Source organism: Gouania willdenowi, chromosome 21, assembly GCF_900634775.1.
Source record: "Gouania willdenowi chromosome 21, fGouWil2.1, whole genome shotgun sequence".
NCBI lineage: Eukaryota > Metazoa > Chordata > Actinopteri > Blenniiformes > Gobiesocidae > Gouania > Gouania willdenowi.
Genome location: NC_041064.1, coordinates 28,942,823 through 28,967,642, shown reverse-complemented (window position 1 = coordinate 28,967,642; position 24,820 = coordinate 28,942,823). Strand labels below are relative to the sequence as shown.

Here is a 24,820-nt window from a genome sequence, read left to right as displayed (position 1 = left end):
TATGTATTTATTCCAAAAACTGTGGCGTATTTTGCTTTCTGTGCCCAGCATGGGGCAGTAGAGGGAAAAAGTCACTGCATTGAAGTGAAGCTGAATCAGTGTCAGGTGCACAAAGACGACAAGAGAAATGTCATTTTCTATCATCTTTAATGAGCTTTTCAGTTTGCTTTGTGATGCCTAGTAATTAGTCTGCAGCAGAGCAGAATACAAACAAAGTTGTTTTTCTCAGTCATTTTCAATCCAATCAGAATGCTTGTCAAAATAATAATAAAAAAAAAAACATAAAATATCAAATAAAGAATCTCCTCCTCCACTTATTGCTTGTGGCTGGTTTGACTTCCAGTTTAGCTTGAGGGAACAAACGGGAGCGTTAGGCTAGGTGACATCATCTCCGCTCCACCTCGTACTCTGAGCGTCTCACACAATAATCACACGGAGGCCTCGGAGGGCCTCGCTGCTGAAAATAACACAATAGCCGAGCGCGATGATGACAGCATTGGTTATGTTCAGTGGCAGGAACAAAAGCTGCAAACAAGCTACTGTGGCCCCTCCAGCATTTCATCACCCAGCAAAGTGTGACCCCTGACATCACCATCTCATCTGAGGCTCAGCTACTTCAAGCACCAACCATTCTATAGACTCCAGTTATTCCAGCCTGGATTAGGATTATTTAAAAAAATGGCAATGCAGTCATGTTTGAGGTGGTTTCACAACAGCAGAGGAGCACACACGCCAAGAATAAATCATTAGAATATATCAAAACCAAACGTTTTCTTTAATACAGACGTAAAACATCAGATTTCATTTCTATCATTCTAAGACAAACTAAATCAATCCATAAACTGACAGATTGGAACCCTTACAGTGTTATTTCCAGCATGCAGATGAGAAGGGGCTTAGCTGGAGCCGCCCAGCTAACACACAAAAGCTATTGTGTGTCAGCTGGTGACAACACTCAGACAACAAACATACCCTTGTCACGGTATGGAGGAATGTTCATTGTTTGAAGATGGAAGTGATGACGAGGACCCAGATTTACGCTTTCAACCAGGTGAGGTTTTTATTTCCTTCACATCAAACTCACACAAAAGGAGGCAAATCCTTTGAGCTAAACGACACCTCACATTTCTCACGACACGCGACTACAGTTACGCTTTCCTTTCTCAGGCCACCATCTTTAACTCCTTCCACATAATAAACCTGCCAGTAAAACCAACATTCTCACTTCCTCATCACCCACTATGTTTCAACACCCAACAGCAGCACCTTAAAAGAAGTCTCGCCAACTCCTCTTTTAAATACTCTTTTCATCATTGACACATCTCTTAATCCTTCTCTAAGCATTTATTCATTTTATTCCTCTTTCTTCCAGTCCACTGTGCTTCCAAGAACAACCATAAAATCTCCTTCCAACTTCAACCATTTTACTGTTAAAAAAAAACACCTGTCATTTTAAATAACACCGTCACGTTAATCCCTAGCAACGCTTCTTCAGAATACATGTGAGAACATATTTACATAGCACATAAATAAGATTAATAATAATAAGTCTATAAGGAACCACCACAGTGAGCAGCAGGCCCTGAGAGGAACAACAACAGGAACAAAATCACAGAAGGCAACACTAACCGCTAACTCCAGCAGAGCTAACAATGGCTTTGGGGAAAAGAACCGATAAGACACGCAGAGTCTTTGTGGGATGCACATCCTCTCACACATGATGCGATCCTGTTAACATGTTTCATCCTCATACAAATGACTCCATTAATGAGAAGAGCTCAACATCTGTTTATACACACACGATCCGCTTTTCACAAATGTCAGCGCCTCAGCTGAGGAAGCTGGTGTTAAATGACTTGCATTAAATGTTTGATTGTGGCACACTAAACAATGTTAAATCCTATTGGAAAAGTTGACAAAAGTGGGGAAAAAAAACTGAAGACAGAAAGGATGAGGTACTTGTCAGAGTTGGGAATGATAACAAATGACTAATCAATAGTTGAAAAATAAATAAATTCATGTTACACAACAAAGGTCTGGAACCATACCCAAGGCATTTTGCACTCTGTAAGCCTTTTTTTGTAAGAAATTTCATAAGAGCCTAAATACAAGATTATCACTCAATAAAAAAGCCTTTTGGTCTTTTTAACAAGTGCTACACTAACATTTAGGTCATTCAAAAGAGCAAGATCTAAAACCCTGAGCTATGGCGAAGCCTTTAGGCTGCAGCACATGTAGAAGAATGTGTTATTTTAATAAAAACAAGTGTCAAAGGAATGTAATGTGCTTGTGTGCTGACCTGCCTTTAAAATCTAAGAGCAGCTCCTAAATCAAACACACCTGACAACAGGCAGATGTAGCTACAGAGCAGCTGAATTTAATTCTCTGCAATACTATCTCACACTTCCTCCAACATGTTTCTGCTGAAGTGCAATCAAACAGGGTTAGGCCTGTGGCTTAAGGCAGAAGCAATGATTTTTTTTTTTTAAATACAAGAGCACAGACAAGAGTTCCCTAGAAATCCTTCACAAGTCTTAATGAGTACAGGGGCGATCACACTCAGTCTGCTGCCCTTTGGAAAAACATCCCAACAATGGAAACAATTAAATACTGGAGGTTAAACACTCATTAGCTGAGAATAAACTTTTATAAACTTCTGTTTAACAGTGACAGATTTGAACATTTGCTGGTATTCTTTGGTCTGAGTGATGAGTTATTGTAATACAAATAGATGAGCCCTATGGGGGCAGCTCTTTAAAACAAAATAAAAGCGAGAACTGTTCATCCTCCCTTACTTCAAATTCACCCTCTGTAACTTAGTCAAACGTCCCCGTCAGCGGCGCTCAGCGTCTCCTCATCATAGCGAAACCTCTTAGCCTGAGAGTGGGGCGACTCCAGGAAGTTCTCCTTATCCTCGGGGTCCTCAGTCGGGGCGGCCCACTTGGTGCCGCAGCTCCTCTCTCGGACGGGGCGGCTGGAGGGGGGCTCTGGACTCAGACAGAACTGCTGCCACAGCCATGGGTGGCTCAGGCACTCCGCAGCACTGGGCCGGTCCCTGTGGTTAGAACGCAGAGCTGGTCACACACCAGGGTCATCAACACACTGCACACTAGAGCTAGGCAATATCAACCAAAACTTCTTTGTCAATATTTTTTCACAAAATGGCGATATACGATATAAATCAATATTTTTTTAACTTAATCAAGTCTTAACCGAAAGACAATTCCTCATTACCAAACAGCTGCACAATATTTGCTACTTTTGGCTTTTCTCCTCTAAGGGACAGCATGTGTGAGTGAGTTTTGTAGTGTGACTTTTTTAGGGGAAGGTGTGAGTTAGGATGCACTCAGAAATCCATCTGAACTGTGCTTTTCATGCTGTTCTGAGAAGTAGCGATAGCGATGGAAAAATTGTAAAGGACACTGATTGTACTCTAAGAATATTATTAAATACTTGTATCATGTTATTTGTACTGTGTGATTGTATAAATAAAAACAAGTTAAAAAGAAAGATTTATCTCGATATAGGCGATAGTCATTTTTTATATCGCTAAAACAGAAAACCCGATACATATTGAATCTCGATATATTGCCCAGCCCGACTACACACAGTCCTTTACTTTTAAAAAAACATTTATTAAATAAAGACGTGTTTTCACTTCATTAAGAGAATCTCGTGCTCTAGGTGAAACTAAACTAATATATTTATAGACTTTTTTTCCTCTTAGACATTTTACAACCACAGAAAAAGCAAACTGTACAAACAACACTTGTAAAAACTGTGACAGGTTGATTACATGTTAAAGGTTAAACTCTAAATCTAAACATAATAAAAACTATGGTAACACAAAGATAGTCAAAATAAAGCTTCAGTGAGTTATTTATGATGAAATCCGGCCACACTTGTTAAAAAAAAAAAGTATACATTTTGAGAGCGAGTGCGCCAATCTATAAATGTCTTAGAAATTATTAAGCATTGGTATTTTCTGTCATCCACTTTTTAGCCAAAGCAACATTAAATACATTTCCTGAAAAAAGTTGTCTGAAAAAAATAAAATCTTAACATATTACTCAAAAAAAAAAGACAAATCAAATATATAAATAGTATATAAATAGTTTGATTTGAAAGCTTTTTTAACCAGACAATAGCAGAAATTCAAGTACTTATGAATTATTTTTTATTTCCAATGAAATATGGCCCAAGTACATAGTTTTAATGTTGCATGGTAAGCCCACACTGAAGATACTGTAGTTTCTAATGCTTCATGTATATCTGTCCTGTACATTTTGAACACTGAAGAATCCCCAAAAAATATGAAGGTGTTTTGCCATCTGAGAGCCAGGCCTCTTGAGCAGTTAGTGTTTCCAGGACCAAAGTGTGCTTTGATAGCAGGGGTTTCAAAATGACCCGAGTATCCTTCATACACATTTCACTCACTCAGGCGTTTTAACCAGCAGCGTACGGATGAAGTCCACGGCCAGCTCGGACACCCGGGAAAAGGCCTCTCTGCTGTAGTCCACGTTGACCTGTGACACGTTCAGGTACGTTTCCTGTTTGTCGTCCCCAGCAAAAGGAGACTCGCCTGTCACCAGCATGTAAGAGATAACGCCCACACTCCTGAGGAACAGAGAGAGGTCCAACATGTAGCGGTGTGTCTGGGATGTCCATGGCATGTTTCACATCCCTTTGCAGCCACAGTATTAACAAGTAGAGTTTTACAGTAGTGGCTTCTCTTTTTGTTAAAGCTGCAGTATGTACTTTTTTTGGCGTTATTTGGTCAAAAATCCATAATTATCTTTGAGCATATTGTAATCCAAAGTGTTCTTAGTGGACAATTAATCTATTTTCCTTCTCCCGGCTCAGTAAATGAGCTTTAGAAATACAGGAGCGTGACGCATTACTATTGGCTGCTCAAGCTGCTCGTCATAAGCCTCTCACAATCTGAGAGTAGAGAAGGTGCAATTGGCAGATGTTCTAACACAAGTCTCCATCGTGGCTTTTGGCACAGCGGTTACATGGCAAAGCAAGAAGAAAAAAGAAAACCGAGGTGAAGAAGAATCAGTCTAAAGGCACAAACGTGTTTGGAAGGAACAGACTTGATATGTGGGGCAGACCGTGCGCGATCCACTTTCAGTTCATGCGCAGTCTGCCCCACATAGCGAGTCAGAGGGAGAGAGTGACAACAGACGGGATAAATAGCCTGTAAACATTATCTAAGGTGGAGAGAACAGACGCAATTCATTTACAGTGTGGACATGTAGTGTCTGCTCTGCAGCTGGGATCAGGAGGTGGAGGAGCGGCTGTGAACCTCATACTGTCCTCACAGCAGCGAGTGATATGTGCTTTCATGTCTCTAAAACATCAGAAAACTCTCTGATAACACAAGATTAAGTCCTCAGATTTGTTACTAGTCTCTATGGAGAAAACAGTCGCAAAGAGTTCCACAGTTGTGCGTGTTCACAAGAAGAACAGTAAGTTCTGTTCAGGAGGGGAGGGGGAGCCTGGAGCATGTCCTGATTCTACATACTGCAGCTTTAAATCTAAAATAGAATTTTAAATGATCCTGTTAGCATTAAAGCTGCTAACCCTGATAATCATAGTGTATGCTACCTTATAGATCAATGAATCAAACATCATTTACTGCAAAAATAAAGGAAAAAGGACCAAATTACCATCTGAAAATTTGTTTTCACCTCTATACTAAACACTGTTGAAATTTATATGCATTGCATTGTGTGATATGGAGTCGCAGAGACCAGTGCATAGAAGTGTTTTACTTCATTCTGGTATAACGGGGAATACTAGGAACAAACCAGAACGAAAAGGGTGTCAAGCCAATCACTGTCCTCTTTGTTGGGCAAAAACAAAGAAAATAAATGATGGTAAGAATGAGATAAAAAAAACACGTCTATGCATCCGATTACTAAACCCAACCATTGGAGACGGATGGTCTCAGCCTCTGACTCTGGTTTTTGCTGGACGCACTTTCTACTAAAAATGAGTTTTCCTCTTCAGGTTACTTCTGATGCTCATATGGAAATGTTACCTTTAAATCTAAACATGTCTTTTTAATTTTCATATGAGTGCCATGAGATGTTTTAATTGAAGCTATATCAATAAGGCAACTCTACCAGATTTGATCAAACACCACAAGTACTGGCATATTTAAAGCAGTGCCTCACTAAATATTCAGGTACAATGACAGTGTTGCATTAACCAAACAGAGACAGCTTAGGACTATTAAGAGAGGTCTATTGGTGGCTCTCAGGCGTGGACTCACCATAGGTCAGTGGCTGTAGTGATTGGCTCATAGTTGAGTATCTCTGGAGCTGAAGAGGAAACAAAGGAGAAAAATGGACTCAGATCCTGTCATAAGGAACCATATTATCCCAAAATCTCTGATGAATGCTAATATTACGTTAGCATTTCAATTTGAGATGAGCTATGTCAGAGAAGTGTGCCATAAATTGTGACACTTTCTAAAGAACAATAATGCTTTGTGAATATGTTAAAGGGAGTTGAAACCTGGACTTAACACACCTGCATGTTGTTAATGCACGCTGAAAACAGGTTATATCAGTGTTGCCTTACCCACATACTCAGGCGTGCCCAGGATCTCTCTGAGCTCACCCCCTGCACCCAGTCTGCGTGCCAGGCCAAAGTCTACAATCTTGATATCACCAGGGGGAGACAGACTGGTCAGGAGGATGTTCTGGGGCTAAGTAGACATACAGAGAATAGATAGTGAACAACATGGAAAAGCACAAAAAAACATTCCTGTAAGAATTCAACCAATCACTTTAAGCTCTTTTTAGAGCACACCTTTGGCTATGTGGGCTGAGGGAGAGTCGACATGTTGACCATCTTACATTGTATAAACACCACTGTTATGGCAGTAGACCACACTCAATAGGAGAGGCAGAGAACATAGAGTAATAATTAGTTGTATGTAAACAGACCAGTTTTCACAATGGTTAGCACTGATGTTGAAACACCTGCTCATGTACAGTTCTAGCCTCATATTATTAGAGCTTTAATAGTCAATCTTTTTTGTAGCCGACATGAATCCTCCCTCAGAGATAGAAAGGAAAACTGTGGAATGACTGTAAAACTTGGCTCCTGACTCCATATCTCTGTTTTCCTGTTAGTGTTTTACAAGTGGATCAGTTTGCAGGTTGTTCTCGTATTGCCATTGGGTTTTCATTTAAATACCAGGTTTCTTTCCACAGCTCAAAATAATGTACATGATATTATTGGAGTTCCTGATTTGGTCATGGAGGCGAATTTGTGTTTGAACAGGAATGAACACGTGCAGACCTCCCACAACCCTGTACAGGGTGAGGCATGGATGGATCATTACACCTTGTGGTGAATGGAAACTTTGGGAATGGAGGCAGTGAACAGCTGAACAAGCTTTCAAATTTGGTTAATGAAATCCTCAAACAGACCTGCTCTGTATTCCACCTATAAATGGCCACTGCCAAGTCATTAATCCACATGCACAGTGAAGTGATTCCCTAGCTGTCATGAAACCAGCTGGAGCACTTTTTGATTGACGTGATATGTGCTGTAGTTTTGTTTCACAGATCAATCAAGGCATTTAATATGATGAAGAAAGCCACAATTTAATTTCTTCCACACATACACTTGCAATAGTGTTGTGACAGCCATAGTCAAGTTGTATTTCATGTTTATCTCTTTGTTACAGACACTGGTGGTGCGCTGAGCAATGGAGGATTTCATTCTATACTTTATATTTGGTTACAAAAACAAACAAAAAAAAGTTTTTTTTTGTTTTTTTTTTTTTTCAAAAAATTAAATAGATCTGTGAAAGAACGTGTCAGTACCTTCAGGTCTAAATGAACCAGGTTGTTTTGGTGGAGTTGGTGGACTCCCTCCAGCGTTTGCCTGATCAGACGTGTAATTTGGACCTCAGCCAGCATCTCGTCAGACACACAGTGGTCAAAGATCTCTCCGCCTGCAGCACTGCGGAAAGAGGACAGAGAGGGATTCAAAAACTTACATATGCTAGAGAACTCCTCAGTGTTGATGATGCAGAATTACTCTATAAGGATTCATTCATGACCAAATAAAATCAGCGGTCACCACTGTTTTCTTCCAACAATGGAGCAGTTTTGAGGACTGATAAATTTCCAAACATGTGTAGAAGTAGAACAAGAGGCAGAGCGTTCAGCTTCCAGGCTCCTCCTCCTCGCCTTTAGAACCAGGTCCCAGTCTTAGTACGAGAGGCTGCTACTCTCTCCAAACTCGAAACCCACTTATTCGCAAAAGCGTATACCGTATAATAGCGTTAACCTAACCAATAGGAACAAAGCCCTAAACCTAAAAATAGGAACTAAAAACTAAGATTATATACTGTAGTAGAACACTAACATTACATTCTAACACAATCCAGCATCTACACAGTCATCTAATGGGTGCCGTCCAGGCAGACACAGTCGTGCCGGGTTTTAGCTAACCCACCAATTCTGACCCTCGTTGTATACCAACCACACTGCTTACACACCACTATGTCCACCCCATACTCATTCCACTCACACAGAGTTTAGCACCAGGTGTTTCCATGCAGGCAGACCTGCTAATACTGTATCATGTTTTTCTGCAGTCTGTGCCTTCTCCTCGCCCTTCTCTCTCTTTTCTGTTTCAGGTGTCTTGAAGCTGGAGCTGACAGTTCCTGATCTGTGGTTCACGGCTCAGCTAGTCTGGGACACTCTGATGTTCTAATTCTCCATCCTGTTCTGTTCTCCTATTTCTGTCCACTAACCCCAACCAGTCGAAGCAGAGAGCTGCCACTTCTGAACCTGGTTCTGCTGGAGATTTCTTCCTGTTGAAAGAGAGCTGGTTCTCCCCACTGTAGCTGATGAATGTTCATGTGGATTTATTGGGTTTTTTCTTAAGAATTTTGATTGATTGGATTTTGATAGCGCTATGAGATGACTATTGTTGTAATTTGCGCTATAGAAATAATTTCAAAAGTTTACAATGTTGCCAGTTATTCCCATAAATGTATTTGATTCAATCACAAATAAGTTATTCTGTATACACCTTTTTTTTTAAAGAATACCTAAAAAAAACACATTAAGTAGGAAATAGAAATTAAAATTAAATTAAAATTAGAAAAATAGAGCACACAAAAATTGAGCTTTTTTAAAGATGAGAGAAAAGCTGAGGGACAATAGCACAACATGATCAGTTATGAGCTCAAACATAAAGATGTTCATCCAGCTCTTGCAGGCTGCAGTTCAGCTGAAGTGCAGCTGAAAAAAAAAAATCCTGTTTTTTTGTTGTTTTGCATTGTATGAAACAGTAGTTGAACAGGACAAACAGGAACGACTCATACAGGCAATGTTGGTAGTAGACACGTGAAAGTCATTGCTACGGTTAATAAGGGTGATATTTTGCCAAAGCTGCAAAACATGAACTCACTACTCAAGCACTAAGATGATGTCATGGTCTGTTTCGTAGGCAGCGTGTAGGTTGACCACTCGAGGGTTGCTTCGTGCCATCTCCAGGACGGCCATCTCGTGAATGACTTCTGCCCGGCAGTCACGGCCTCTCCTTCGCTTTCGTAGAAACTTGGCAGCAAACACCTTGCCTGTAGCCTTGTCTACGCAGCGCTTGACCACAGCAAACTTCCCCCTGTGTATAACACAGACCAAACAAATATAAATCAGCCAAATTTTATTTAGTTAGTTACATTTAAAAAAAATTCTCAACTTTCTTAGGGAAACTGTTACTGTAAACCATCAAAAACTCAAGAAAGAGGAACGGTATGTATGGCACAAATTAGTCTTCAATCAACATGAAAAACAAGCCACCTGTTGTAAATGTGCATAGCAGTAAGAGAATAAGGCCATATCATTAGACAACAGATGTGTAAGTTACATAATGCCCATACAATTTGAGCACTTTAGCAACCGCTAAATATTAGGGCTGCAGTAAACAATTCTTTTTAATATTTAACTATTCAATCTTTTTTTTTTTTTTTACAATCAATCACAAAAGACATCAAGTCTTGCAGTTTTAATTACATTATCATATTTAATAACTAACAGATTTACACAACACAATGATGCTCTTAGCTCTTATTATTGCACAAAACACAAACAAAGGAGGATCTAACAGAATACACGTGACCTTTTAAATAGGCATTACCCAAAGGCTTAATAGGCAACAGTGCCTAAACAAACACAATCAGTGTTTCCCTAAACAGTGCATTTAAATCCAAATTGAGGTGAAACATTATTTTACCCAAAGTTCAACAATGAACAAAATTTTAGATTTAACTTAAAAAGTAAGACAACAAATTCCATATTATATGTTTCAGCTGTTGAAAATGTAATGCTTGTAGCTTTGTTTAAATGCTAATATCTGTTAGGATGGTGTCCTGTCCACCCACAAAATAATTCAACAAATACAGCTTCCTTTAAACATTAAGCAAAATAACAGAAAACTATGTTTAAGTCATATTGCTATTAATTAGTGATTGTAAATATTTACGCAATTAGGTTTCTGTTTTCATGTTCATATTTTTATTGTTATTCATACACAAACAACATTTTTGTTTTGAGATGTTAAGAATTCCAAGAAGGTGCATCTGATTTTATGTCTCAGAGCATCCTGTTCGCTTTATTTTCATAAGCAATTTCACTGACAAACTTATGGTTTTTGACCCACATTTAAAGGCATCTCTCTGCCTTAATTTAGAATGAAAGTGTTTTGGATTGAAAAATGATAAACCTGACCTGTTGTTCCCCTTGATATGATTTGTTGGTTGAAACAGACATATTGAGCTGCTGCTGAACCAACTAAGTAGTGCTATAAAACTGCATTTCAATAAACACACTGCACACCGCTATTTTTTTTTGTTACGTGTGTCTGATCTTAAACTTTCAGTCACTGGCATTTCTTTTTGGTAAACTTTGCAGGCTGCTCGCCGCATGCCTGTGACCATGGCAATGTTTATAAAGCGGAACTACCAGCAGTGGTGTGTTCGGTGAGCAGTCAGGGCAGAGCGCCATGTGTTGGCTACAAAAATACAAGCCAGTGGATCAAGTAACACACATTGAATTCACATTAAAAAACTAAATAAACAAAACAATGCATCTAAACTTTAAGACAACCCGCCGACAGAGCACTGTATCCTGTCTTCCATTTCTCCATTTACCTGTGAAAGTGTCTGTGTAGTTTCACAAGCTTTTAAAGAAAATCATGCAATATCAGGTTGATAATATCACAGCAGAGTAGGGGTGTGAAAAAAAAAAAAGATCGATTTCGTGATATCGCGATTTTTTGGGTGCCGATTTTAAATTGATTTTATTTTTTTTATTTAAATAATTTTTCTATTTTCTTTTATATTTCATCAATATTTTTGTGTATTTGTGCAAAATTTCAGTGGTGGTTACAATGCTTTCAATGTGTTGCAATTGTTACTTGATGCACTTGATTTTATGACGACAGTGTGTAATGCCTGCAATATTAATGTATGCACAGACATTTGATTTTCATATAATCTGTTCAGATCAGTGCTTAAACTCACACAATAGGATAAATAATATTTTTTTCTTATTTTTATGCATTGTCAGTAACTCAGGGTTTTATCCTTAATGTTCGCACTTACAGTTGTTACAGTGCCGTCATTATGTTGTCATGGTTACTTTGACACTTTCACGCAGTAGTTTCAGTAAAAAGAAACTTGCTACACTTTATTTTATGATGGAAGTGTTTAACACTGTATTTCCTTTTTTCAGTGAAAATGTGCAAAAACACTAATAAATAAGATGTTTTAAAGCAAATAGTTTTGACTCAATTTGTCCTCTGATTGATCAATATCTTCTGATGAACATATACAGCAACTTGATTTTTCATCTCTACGTTTATTTTTATATTAACTGGGTAGAATATCACAATATATCTCGATAATATCGTATCGTGACCCAAGTATCGTGATATGTATCGTATTGCAACATCCTTGCCAATACTCACCCCTACAGCAGAGTACGTATTTATCATTCAGCAGAGCAAATCTAGGTCATCGATTACATTCATTCCATAGCCTCTGCATTTGTTAATTTTTATAACAAATGTTATATTCAGGAGTATGTTAATCCTATTTTTCTGCAATTGTTTTGAAATGGAAAACCTGTATATTTGATTTTAGTTTAAATGAATACTGAGCAATAAAATTTTCTTAAATTGTCTTAAACTTAAAAATAAGTTCTACCTCAGTATTCGCTGTAAGAACAACAACAGGGCAACTAAAAATAAGCCTTTTCACACTCTGAAAGTGCACATGCACCACCGTGGGGGTCATAGGTCGAGAGGGATAAAAACGTCAACAAGCACGTTCACTCTGTTGATATTTCCAACCTAACAGCTTTTGTAATTTTATTCCAGAGATCGTTAGTGTTTTAATAGTGTTTATATTATTAATATTACACATATTTGGACTCGAGGAGGTGAGCGGGGTTTTCCGATGATGCCACTTTCGGCCGATCCGAGCACTTCTAAAAACGGATGGCAGCTCAGCAGCAGTGTGGAAGCGCTTCCACACAGGTGACCCTGGTGCATGAAAACATCGACTACCTGGGTCTCCAGCGGGTGGAATTTGGACTCTACCCGGGAATGATGCACATATCTGAGCACTTTAGTAAAACCAGTGAGAGAAGCAGTATTAAAGCCACAGACCTCCTCTGCTTCCAACTCCTGTGTTTTCTGTATTTACTTTTATTGTTGGTAGCTTTTTTTATTTTGACTTGTGTAGTTGTTTTACCAACTGTAAAGTGTCTTTGAGATTTTGAAAAGTGCTTATATATAAAATGTATTATTATTATTATTATTATTATTGATGGGACAAGCAAGATTTCCGAGTGTGAAAAGGACAGTGTGAGTTCTCACTTTGAAAGGGTAAATTAACGAGATCCACCATTCACTAACCACGGCCATGATTATTTCTATTAACCTATTATTTTAATTCAATTTACAAATTTGAAGGAAGTGCACAGGATGGACACTAAACAGGCCGATAAGCAAAACAGCACTGTTTAGCTGATTGGTCACTGTTTGAAAAGCCAGGAAAAACCTGAATTTTTAGCTTGTGTGTAGCATTAGCTTTAATACCACATTTCTGCAGTATTTTTTTTGAAAGAATCAATGCGCCAACGGGTAAAAAATAATCTAAATCTCTGTCAGACTTGCTGTTTACACCTTCAGCTATGGCAAGTTTATCCTTTTTGACCTCATGCGTGAACTGATAGAGAGCGAGATTTCCGTGTGTGAAAAGGCTCATGGAGGATCAAATCTGCCATTAATTCTAAAATTACTAAGTAGTCATCTAAAATAAAACATTTTCAGGTATTTAGATTGGGTTCGATGTGATGTTTTATTTATTATACAAAAGTGGAACATGTTAAATAAAAAAAATACTAAAATGAACACAGTAGCCCTGTGGCCTTGAACAGGAACAAGCAGTTTTGGATAATAATGAACAAATAAACTATAGTGATTGTGATAGAGACACTAAAGGCATTCATTAGAAATACAAAATAAAGGTGCAGGACTCAATCACCACTTTTCTACATCTTCTCATCAGTTGTACCACATATTGAATCAATAGAAATACTAATAATGGACTTTAGTGGCCCAACTTACCCATGCCTCATCCTTATTGTCTTCATCTTACAATACTTCTGAAGAAAAATGACATTTCTCCATGATATGTTGTGTATAATAGCATCAAAGAATAAGACTGTGTTTCAAACAATTGGCTTAGTTCACTGAAAGCTCATGTTTTAAAGACATTAGGCTGAGTCAGCCAATAACATGTTGTCATATCAACAGATTAGGTTTCTACTGAAGGCAAACAAAGCAAGGCCATCTACATTCAATTGTCGTTTTTGTCATCCGTTACTAACTGACTGAGAGGTCACCATGAGCTCCTCTCTTATGTAAACCAAAGCAGGTTCATTATCCAACAGGACTGGACCAGAATTTTATGGCAGACGACTGAGACCTGCTGTCTGACGGGCTATGGTTCACTTGTTCAGTGCACGCAAAGGTTCAGAAGGCAGCATTTATACTTTCACTAATGAACTGCACTAATTCTGGGCACTGGTTTTGTTGAAATTCAGTCAAATCAGCCAAAGTTGAAAAAAACATGAATGCAAGTCTCAATTTCACTTTTTGTTTGATTTCCATTATGACTTAATTTTACACCCAGCTAGCATATATATATATATATATATATATATATATATATATATATATATATATATATATATATATATATATAATAACTTGAATAACTTAAATTGACAAAAGTGGCAAATCTAGGATTTCTCACTGGTTTGTGAACATAAAAGTTACGACAATTGTCGCAAAAACATTTTTCTAAATTGTGCTTTTTCATACCATTTATACCTTTTCTAAACTTGTTAACCCTTACACAGTCATTCAAGCAGAAATGAAGAGGTCGGGTAAGATCGCATGTAAAGTGCATCTCAGGCACACATTCCTTCCTATGATAAATTCCTGACTCCAAAATAACCCAATGAAAGTGTTGTAGGGACTTTGGAAGGAAATCAAAGAACACAGAGGAAACTAGGCTGCATGTTCCCAGTTACATTCACAGTTTGGGAACCAACACTCCAAATAAGACAGACATATTTCCACTTGCACACCGCAGAAGTGCATGCCTTCTGTTGGTTTGAAGTTGGACTGTGTGCGATTTGATGATATTAGACCTTGATTATTTGTGGGGCTCCTGGAGCAGTTAAGACACGCCCAGTCACTTTCTAACACCCTTTCCCCACCCACCTGCTGCACTCATACACACAAAAACATGCAAAAAATGTCTATTAGGAGGAGCGGGTCAAACAGTGATGGTTTGTGATGAAAGCTGCCTCGAAAACACCATCCTCCACTATCTCAGCCAATAGCTAAATTCGAGTGGAATAACAGAATATGCCAGATTGAAATACTTTGACTAAAATGTAATGATGCACTAAAAATTCAGCCAACAAAAATGGCCCAAAAGCGCATTTTTGGCCAAAACACTTTTATTGACCTAAACAGGATGTTGTAATGACGGAGCAAACACCACGGTCAGCGGTTGCATTTCTGGAAACTGGTAAATAAAACTGAGCATTAAAGCATCTTCTAAGCAGAGGTTGAGATGTATCATGAAGTGAAAAGTTCACTCTCAGATCAGATTTATGTTTACGTCAACGCAGCAGCTCCATGCAGCGCTCTGTGTCGACACACGGACCCCTATACCGCATGCCCAGGAATCTCGCCAGTGCTGGTGAGTTGTAATTTTGCTCCCCTATGGAGTGATGGCGCCCCCTAACTTCAGTTCTCAGCAACGTAATGGGATTTTCTGTTATTTTTTTTCCTTTTTAAATCGGTCCCGTAATAATAATTGTTGTACACAAAAGGGACTTCCAGACGTGGGCGGGTTGTTTTAACCCAGAAACACATACATCAGTCGCACCGTCTATTTAATACAGGTGATCTGCTCGGATGCACCTGTCTTTACCTGAGGACCCCTACAGCCACTGAGCTGCCCCAAATGCTGCCTGTGTGCACCGTCCAATATGAAGTGTAGCTTCAACCAGACGTAGCATGTAGCATCACGTGAAGCTGCTCGCCATGTTTATAACTCACAACAGATCATTCTAGATGTACACGCACGGATGTGAATACAGTCTGGTTGAAACGTGTTCAGGCTTAAAGAGACATCGCTTCATTGTGGTCAGACAAGTTCGGGCTGTGTTCTCTTGGGTCAGGTCTTCTTTTTTAGGCCCGATTAAAGCTCTAATATGTGTGTCCTCAGCGTGTGTGCGCGTGTCCTTAAATTTGAAAAGCGCTTCTTGAAATCAGTCTTTTGAATAAAATGTTATTTTATGTCTAATGTCTATTCAGGGTATGTGAGTATTTATTAATGGAGGACCTATACAAAACATGAGCATCACCTATTCAACAAATAACTTTTAGCTTTAAAGTAAGGCTGGGACAAAGATTAAAAAAACAATGAAAAAACAAACAAAAAAACTTTAGCTTTACTTCAAAAATTTGGCCCTCAGGGAGTTATAAATTTCAAAATGTTCTGCGCCTCAATCCCCTATGCTGTGAAAAATGTCTGGTGAGAACCCTGATGCATTGCAATCCATCACCAGCATGTATTTGAGATTAGAATAGAAAATAGGGTCTGTCAGCCCACCTTTCACAGAGATCCTCTGCACTTCATCACAACTCTGCTTTGTCCACGTTATATAGATCATTACTTGATTGAGATGCGCATGTAGCAGCACAGAGACTGTGACTGTCTTCAACAGATTACACTGTAATAAAGCAGAGAAACTGCTCTTCCTCAACGACAACTTAAATGCTCTGTGTTTTCATTAGAGAACATATTTAATTTGACTCGTTTTCAGCAGCCCAGTCAGTTATAGGCCTGTGCATTATCATTTAATGTATACATAAGTGGGGTCAAGTTAAACATTCTATTTTATATTGTGCATTGTTGGAATGCCACCGCTAAACAAATATTTTCATATATTTCATTGATTTATTCTTTGAAACATTAACAGGAATTAGAATTAATACAATTACAATGCTTTAATTGTGGTGAGTACACACTCATAGCCATAAAGACAATGGTTTTAATAATTGGCATAATACTGTTTTTTTCCGTATTTCGGCCTTGGTTTTCTCATTTTGGGTTTTTGATTTCAGCCAAGAATTTTCATTTCTTCATTGCATCCTTACTAAAATGTATGAATTGAAAAATAATCAACAACACTACTTCATACCCAAAATACATTTGTTTTCAGCAGATAAAAGTGGTTTAGGGGTTTAGTTACTCTGTAAATGGCACTTTCATATAATTGGGGTGAATTTACCATGTGCTCTGTAAAACTAATACAAGAATTTGTCATTTAGAAACTAATATTCTCACACGTACTGAAAGAATGACAGTAGAAATAAAGTTTTTCACTGACAGACATTTGATTAGTGATTTTTGGACTGCTGTATATTAGCTCTAGGTTTTCATAAGTAGTAGTCAACAGAGAAGTAAAACCACTGTTGTGTATACTACCTCTTCTTGTTTTTAAAAGTCACAAAATTATACAATTCACAAGTGGCCTGTGTTACTTCTTCTTTCTGAGATGTGGTTCCTGCATGCTGCTGTCCTTCCTCCTTCAGGGTTACACACACTGTGCTGTAAGTATGACTCATCACTTTAACAACCACACCTCAGGGCACCAGCATATGATCATCAGCCCACAATAGTTCCCATAGTGCGTTGTACACATAAACGCACAATCCCTTGTTTTACAATACGCACAGTGGTTGAAGGGTACAGTTCAGAGTCCACCCACATTTATTACTTAGAAGGAAACACTAGAATTTATGATTGCGGGGAACAGGTTTACATGAGAGATAAGTGTTAGAAATCAACAACACATTTGACTTGAAACTAGTCTTTTCCTTTTACTACAGCTCAAGTCTGTGTAAACTGTTGTCTAAATAAGAGGTGATACATTTTGTGCATTTTAAGATATATCTAAATATTTTGTGTATTATATAATAGCTATATAATAATATAAATAATATATATTTGAAAAGTACAGAAATGAAGGAGAATTTAAATCTCACAGATGTTGATGGCGTGTTTTTTGTTTTCTTGTTTGTTTTTGTTCTGTTTTTCTTAAGAGCTCAATTGGAGTATTTATTTGTATTGTTCATATATTATTTCATTAGATTTTGCATTTGTTAATGGTGAATAATGGGGGTAGGACTTGACAAGCCTAGGCTTCTTCCTAACCCTTGTTGAACAAGTCAAAAGGTGTATTATATACTTTTTTTAAATTATTTTATAAATATTTCTGTTGAGATTTGTTTTTCATTTTCATCTATTTTTTATTTGTTTGTTTGAAATAAAATAAATTAATGAATAAAAAAATAGCTTAGCATATTCCAGATTTATGAGAAAATGTAAGCTACAAGTCCAAACTAGTGCTGGGCTATATGGACCAAAACTCATATCTCAATATTCTTTCTCAATACAGTTGGACCAGAAAGACAATTCTGGGTTAAATTTGGTGATGTAAAATGCTACACCGGCACATTTATTAACTAACAGCTGATCAATATGTTCTACTTTTAGCATTTTCTCCTATAAGAGACAGTACGTGTGAGTGAGTTCTGTAGTGGGGCTTGTTTAGGGGAAGGTCTGGGTTAGAACGCACTCAGAAATCCATCTATGCTTTTTATGCTGTTCTGAGAAGTAATGAAAGCAGCGACTAAAACAAGTATTTTGAATACAAAATAAGCTATAACATATACATCTCAGAAATATGGAAACATTGTAAAGGACACTGACTGCACTCTATAAATGATATTAAATACTTGTATGATGTGATTGGTAATATGTGATTGTATAAATCAAAACAATAGATATATCTCTATATAGGTGATATTATTTTCTAAATTGCCAAAATAGAAAACTCGATATATCTTGAATATCTATAATATATTGCCCAGCTCTGTTCCAAACATCCTTAAGATGTAGTGATTTTATTATTTTTTTTAATAGGCCTTAAGCATGTTTTTAAAGTCTGACACTGTTAAACATGACTATCAGATGATAAAATAAAATGTATTCTTAAAGTATTAACAAAAAAGAGAAAACAGACAAATGATCTACCTAATCTATATAAAATAGCATCAGTGACTCTTATAAGTAAAGAACATGTTTAACTAACAGAGTTGGCTGAAACATAATTTGTTTGAAAACGAACAGATTCCATTTACAATTCCTGAAAATAAATATGGTGATGATGGTAACGCTGTGTAGGGTAGCTATACTGTCTAGTAACAGGAATTTTAACCAACTTTGACCAAGCTGTAGTTATGCGATCAGTATTTAGTGACACACATGGATAAGAGCAGCAGTAGGGGACTTTACCTGCCGAGTTCTCCGGTCATGTCGTACACACTCTCCACGGGCTCCGTGCTGATGGCGGTCTGTATGACTGAGAGCAGCCCAGAAGGAGCTCCGCTACGACTGTCGAGCCGCCGCCGAGACATCGTTCTTGCTTTCGTTACCTGTACTGCTGCCCGTTAGATACCGTGTGTAACACCGACTATACAAGACGTCAAAAACAAAAGCAAAACATGTAACGACTACAGTTAACGTTAGCCGAGCCGGTCTGCTACTTTACCGACTCCGGTTAGCACAACTATTGCTAAGTTAGCTCGACCCGAATGTCGCGGCTTCAAAAGTGAAATAATATGCATTTGCACAGCTCAAAAAAAGATCAACTAATGTCTAAAAGCTACGCCTATTGCTGTTTCCAAAGATTAAGCAATACGGAGGGCTTTAGAATGCGGGCTTTACTCCGCTGAGCTAAGGAGTTTCGGGTCATTTTTACAGCCTTCTGTTTGACACTTGGAGGACACGTCACATGGGCGCGCATGCGCACTGCCAGTGACTGTTTTTGCTGCCCTCTGTCTCCCTCTCTGTGTGTTTGTTTCTGTATTTTATGTCAAAATTATGAAATATATCCATCTCCTTCGCGAACCAGAAAAGGGGAGCAAACGGGTCGGAAAATGGACGAATATTCATCTCGAAATGAACTAATTTACAATAGATTACAGCTCGTATTTTAAAGGATCATCATACTCACCTCATCGCGATGTTGCAGTGTTACACAAAAGCCTATGTTGAAGACTGATATCATGTTGAATGGCATCAATATCATTAATTTAAAATGCAATAACTCACTGTTTAGACATATGTTGCAATGCTCTACTAATCATCGTGTCAAAAGTTATTGGAAGGGTCTTTTTGAAGGAATTAACTGGATAACGATGTGGACTTACTGTAAAAAATATTTGGTCAACAATAAAGTCAATTATGTTCATTTTAAAATGGTACACTTTTTATGAATGTATCCATGTTCTTCTGGTTTGATAGTGAAAATGTTTGAATCTTTGTGTGGGACTAAGATCAACCTGCAAAAAAGGGATGTTATTTATTTCTTATATTTTGAATTTTTTGAGAATAAGGATATGGAACAAAGTCACGCTTTCCTAATAAACCTTCTTACCTTATATGAAAGATTTCACATTCATTGCAAATGAGCTAAAAGGAAAGCCAACATCAACCAATTTAAGTATGAAATGAAGATGTGCTTTGAAACACTAAGAAGTCTGATGAATAAGAAAGTCATCAGGACTATAAACAAATAATAGATCAAATTTGTATAGCGCTTTTTTGGACACTCAAAGACACTTCACATGAGGAATAAGACAAAACAAAAACAAAACAAAAGAAGTTTATGGAAAAGCCAGTTTGAACAGGTGGGTTTTTGAGGCTCGGTCCCCCAAGGTCCAGCGGTTAGTGCGAGTGATGGGAGTGAGACGGTTGGTGTCGGCTGAGCGGAGGTGGCGGGTGGGTTGGTGTTGTTGCAGGAGCTCGGTGAGGTAGGGTGGGGCCAGGTTATGGAGGGACTTGTAGGTGAGGAGGAGGAGCTTGTATTGAATGCAGTATTGAACGGGGAGCCAGTGGAGCTGTTGGAGGACGGGGGTGATGTGTTCTCTGAACCAGGTGTGAGTGAGGAGGCGGGCAGCAGAGTTCTGGATGTATTGAAGTTTTTGGAGGTGAGTCGTGGGAAGTCCGTAGGGAAGGCTATTACAGTAGTCGAGTCTGGAAGTGATGAAGACATAGATGAGGATTTCAGCTGTTGACTGGTTAAGAGTGGGGCGGAGGCGTGTAATGTTGCGGAGATGGAAGAAGGATGTTTTAGTGATGTGGTTGATGTGTCTTCAGTATGAGAGGGTGGAGTCCATTATGATGGCAAGGTTGTGTACAGAGGGGGAGGGGGTGACATTGTGACCACCGATGAGGAGGGTAAAGTTCTGGACAGAGGGGAGGAGAGATTTGGGAGCGGTGATGAGGAGTTTGAGAAAGTTATTGTCCATCCAGGTTTTGATATTGGAGATGTAGTTAGTGATGGTGGAGAGGATAACTGGGGTAATGGATTTGGTGGAGATGTAGAGTTGGGTATCATCAGTGTAGCGGTGGATGTGGAGTCCATTGTGGCGAATGATCTGACCGAGGGGAAGCATGTAGATGATAAAGAGGAGGGGGTCGAGCACTGAACCTTGGGGGACACCGTGGGTGACGGGAGAAGTGTGGGAGTTGCAGTTGTAGACAGAGACGAAGTGGTGACGGTCGGAGAGGTAGGAGGTGAACCAAAGGAATACTGTGCCAGAGATGCCAATTGATTTTAGACGGTGGAGGAGATCAGTATGGTCTATTGTGTCAAATGCAGCGGAGAGGTCGAGGAGGAGGAGGATGGATAAGGTACCTGAGTCAGTGGCAAGGAAGAGATCGTTTGTGACTTCAAGAAGTGCTGTTTCTGTGCTGTGGTGTGAACGGAATCCGGATTGAAATGTTTCCAGAATTTTAGAAAGTAGCGGGAGAATGGAGTGTCGTGGTTAAGGCCGGGTTTTTTCAGGGGGGGTTTGATGGTAGCAAGTTTAAGCGGGGATGAAACAGATCCAGAGGTAAGGGAAGTGTTAATGATGCTGGTGATGAGGGTGATGAGAGTGGGTATGCAGGTTTTGAGGAGGGGAGATGGGATCGGGTCAAGCTGGTAACTGGGAAATTTCAAGGTTGTGAGGAGTTTGGTGGTGTCGGAGGGGGACAGAGGAGAGAAAGCGGGAAGGCTATGGAGTGTGGGTGAAGTGAGTTCATGTTCTGGGGGAGGAGTAACGGGGGAAGTGGATGCAAGTGAACAATGTATGGTATGAATTTTGGTATGGTAAGAAATTATTGCATTTGTCTGTAGTGAATGTGGAGGTTATATTGTCCTGGGGTTTGGTCAGTTTGGCAAATGTGGAGAACAGTGTATGGGGGTTTGATAAATTTGAGTGGATGAGTTGAGAGTAGAAATTGGACCAGGCAGTTTTGAGGGCGGAGTAGTATGTGGTTGTAGCGTGTTTGTAAGCTTGGGTATGGACAGAGAGACCGGTTTTTCTGTAGAGTCTTTCAATTTGCCTTTTGTGTTTTTTGAGATTGTGGAGATCAGGGGTGTACCAATGGGCAGAGGTGAAGAAGGAGACAGTGGCTGTTTTGAGGGGGCAAGTTGGTTGAAGCAAAAGGAGAGTGTGTAGTTGTAGAAATTGACTAGATCAGAGGTGGTTGGATTTAAGGGAAGTGAAGAGCTGGTGATGGCATGGGATACGGAGGAGGAGAGAGAGATGGGACTAATTGATTTCAGATTTCGGAATGTAATTGTTCTTGTGTGTTTGGTGGTAGGAGTGGGGGTAATGATGTCCAGAGTTTTGACCAGATGATCAGAAATAGTCAGGTCCGTTAATGACAAATTATGAATGGTAAGGGAGGGTGTGGAACAGACCAGGTCCAGGATTTGTCCATGGTTGTGTGTGGGAGAAGTGAATGTCCAAAAAGTCAGATGTGAATTTAGCTGTAGGGGAGTCAATATGGATGTTGAAGTCACCAAGGAGAAGAATGGAGGGAAAAATGGAGGACAGCTGTGTTACAAAATCAGTAAATTCAGAAAGAAATGATGGACAGTTTTTGGGCGGGCGGTAGATGACAGCAACAGTGAGTGATTGAGAACCAGGAAGTCTAGAAGAAGATACAGCTGGGATGGAGATGGGGTGGTGGGAGATGTCGTTGTGGTAGATGACTGCAATTGCAACGGGAGCCTCTGTGGATGTAGGGGCGACGACGGAGAAGACAGTGTAGTTGCAGAGTTGTGGTGATGTCCAGTGAAGGAGGTGCACGGTGGTTGAATCTGAGGAGCTGCAAGGACGTGTAACGAAGTGCCATGTTGGAGCCGGAGATGGCAGGAACCGTAGAGAGGCCAGTAGGAAAGCCACGAACAGTAGTCGCAAAAAATATAACCATTTTAAAAATGTAAATAATACACTATAAAACAATATAGCACCTACAGGTATTGTAAAATGTCCTGAAGGAACAACAACAACAATGGTGCAAAATCCAAAAGCAATTCAAAACAGTGCAATCAAAAGTTAAAATGAAATATAAAAGTTTCAGTGCAAGAAAATTTTTACTTTCCTGTTTGGTTTTACTTGTCAGTAACACAAATCTTAAAACCAAAAAACACAATATGCAAACAACACAATATAATTATATAGAACAAGATTTAAAATAAAATAAGGGCAGAAGGTCGGCAGATATAATTTATTTATATACATTTTTAATTACAATAAAACATGTACAGTGATTGTAAAGGTTGTGTTTCACGATTATTATCCATCCATCCATCCATCCATTTTCTTACACTTTTATCCGGGGCCGGGTCGCGGAGGCAGCAGTCTCAGCAGAGATGCCCAGACCTCCCGATCCACGCACACCTCCTCCAGCCATTCTGGGGGGACCCCGAGGTGACACCAGGCCAGCTCAGAGACATAGTCCCTTTAGTGTGTCCTGGGCCTTCCACAAGGCCTCTTCCCAATAGGACATGCCTGAAACACCTCTCAAGAGAGGAGACCAGGAGGTATCCGAAACAGATGCCCGAGCCACATCCTTTTGACGTGAAGGAGCAGCGACTCTAATCCGAGCTCCTCCCGAATGACTGAGCTCGTTTATTAAATCTTTTTAAATTATTATTATTATTATTATTAATGATAATAATAATTTTATTTCGGGGTGGGTTAAATTTGGCACCCCTCCAGCAGATGATGCCCTAGGCAGCTTTAAAATCCTCTGTGATTTGAATGTACGTACCCCATGTTCAAATTTGTTTTTCATGTTTCTCAATGCTGTTGAACTGAAATAAAGTTTTGATGTTTGTTATTGTTGCTTCTTCTTCTTCTTCTTCTGATAGACAACGTCAAAACGTCAAAAAAAAGAAGTAATTCGATCATGGAGATGACCCAGGAGGCACTGGAGATACAGTATTCAGAACACGTTGTGGAGCAGAATGTAGATGTTTGGATGGTTCTACAGCACCACCTGCTGGTGAGTTTGCACCTCTAAACTTAGGGGAGGTTTGCGCAGTGCTCTTGTTCATTTTTTTTAACTGATCCAGAAGCAGTGTATTTATCTGGATCTCCTCCTTTTACTTTATCCCATTACTGATATTTCCTGAACATTTCATCAACATCGGTACATTAGTTTTTGAGTTAGACTATTCACAGACAAACAAACAAAACAAATGAATAAATAAATGCCGGCAAAAATATAACCTCTTCGGCTGAAATAATAAAATAAATAATAATAATTTAAATCTTTGGATCAGTTTAGTTTCATTTTAAATACTAAACTAAACTCCTGTCTTTGCCTTCCAAGAGCGAGTAAATATGTTTCTTAATCTCTTTCTTTTCCTTGAATAAATGGGATATTCTAAGAGCACAGTTTCTAGGTGGGTCATGACTGCCTCCTCCCTCGAGTCCCCCATTTTCCTTCCTTGATTAACACATTTTTGAATGCTCTTTAAATGCTCGTTCATATCACTGATCTGATGTCCTTGCCATATTTTTGGGGTTTGTTTTTTTGATGATTACTTTGCCTTCTGCTTTTGTAAATGGAATTTTAACCTTCACTCAGTGATGTTTTAAACTAAGTTTAGCCAATTGATATGCTACAAGTACTTTGTTTCCTAATTAGAAACATTTGATGGATGGATGAAAGATTTTAAAGATTTGATACTGATAAGAGCAACCCAACAGATATAATCAGAGTTAGGATGTTTTCCTCTTTAATAAATTAAAGTGCTATTGCTATGGCCTAGTGCTC

The 24,820-nt window shown here is 38.9% G+C and overlaps 1 protein-coding gene across 1 annotated transcript; it reads right to left on the bottom strand.

The window, feature by feature from the left end:
- Window positions 1-107: 107 nt before the first annotated feature.
- stk17b (serine/threonine kinase 17b (apoptosis-inducing)) lies at window positions 108-19,483 on the bottom strand. Its single transcript, XM_028435932.1, has 7 exons — window positions 18,992-19,483; window positions 9,448-9,660; window positions 7,848-7,986; window positions 6,592-6,718; window positions 6,281-6,329; window positions 4,438-4,617; window positions 108-3,055 (listed from the first exon to the last, which is right to left on the bottom strand). Exons 1-7 carry the CDS (start codon window positions 19,111-19,113, stop codon window positions 2,821-2,823), a joined length of 1,065 nt encoding a protein of 354 aa, XP_028291733.1. The 5' UTR covers window positions 19,114-19,483; the 3' UTR covers window positions 108-2,820.
- Window positions 19,484-24,820: the final 5,337 nt, after the last annotated feature.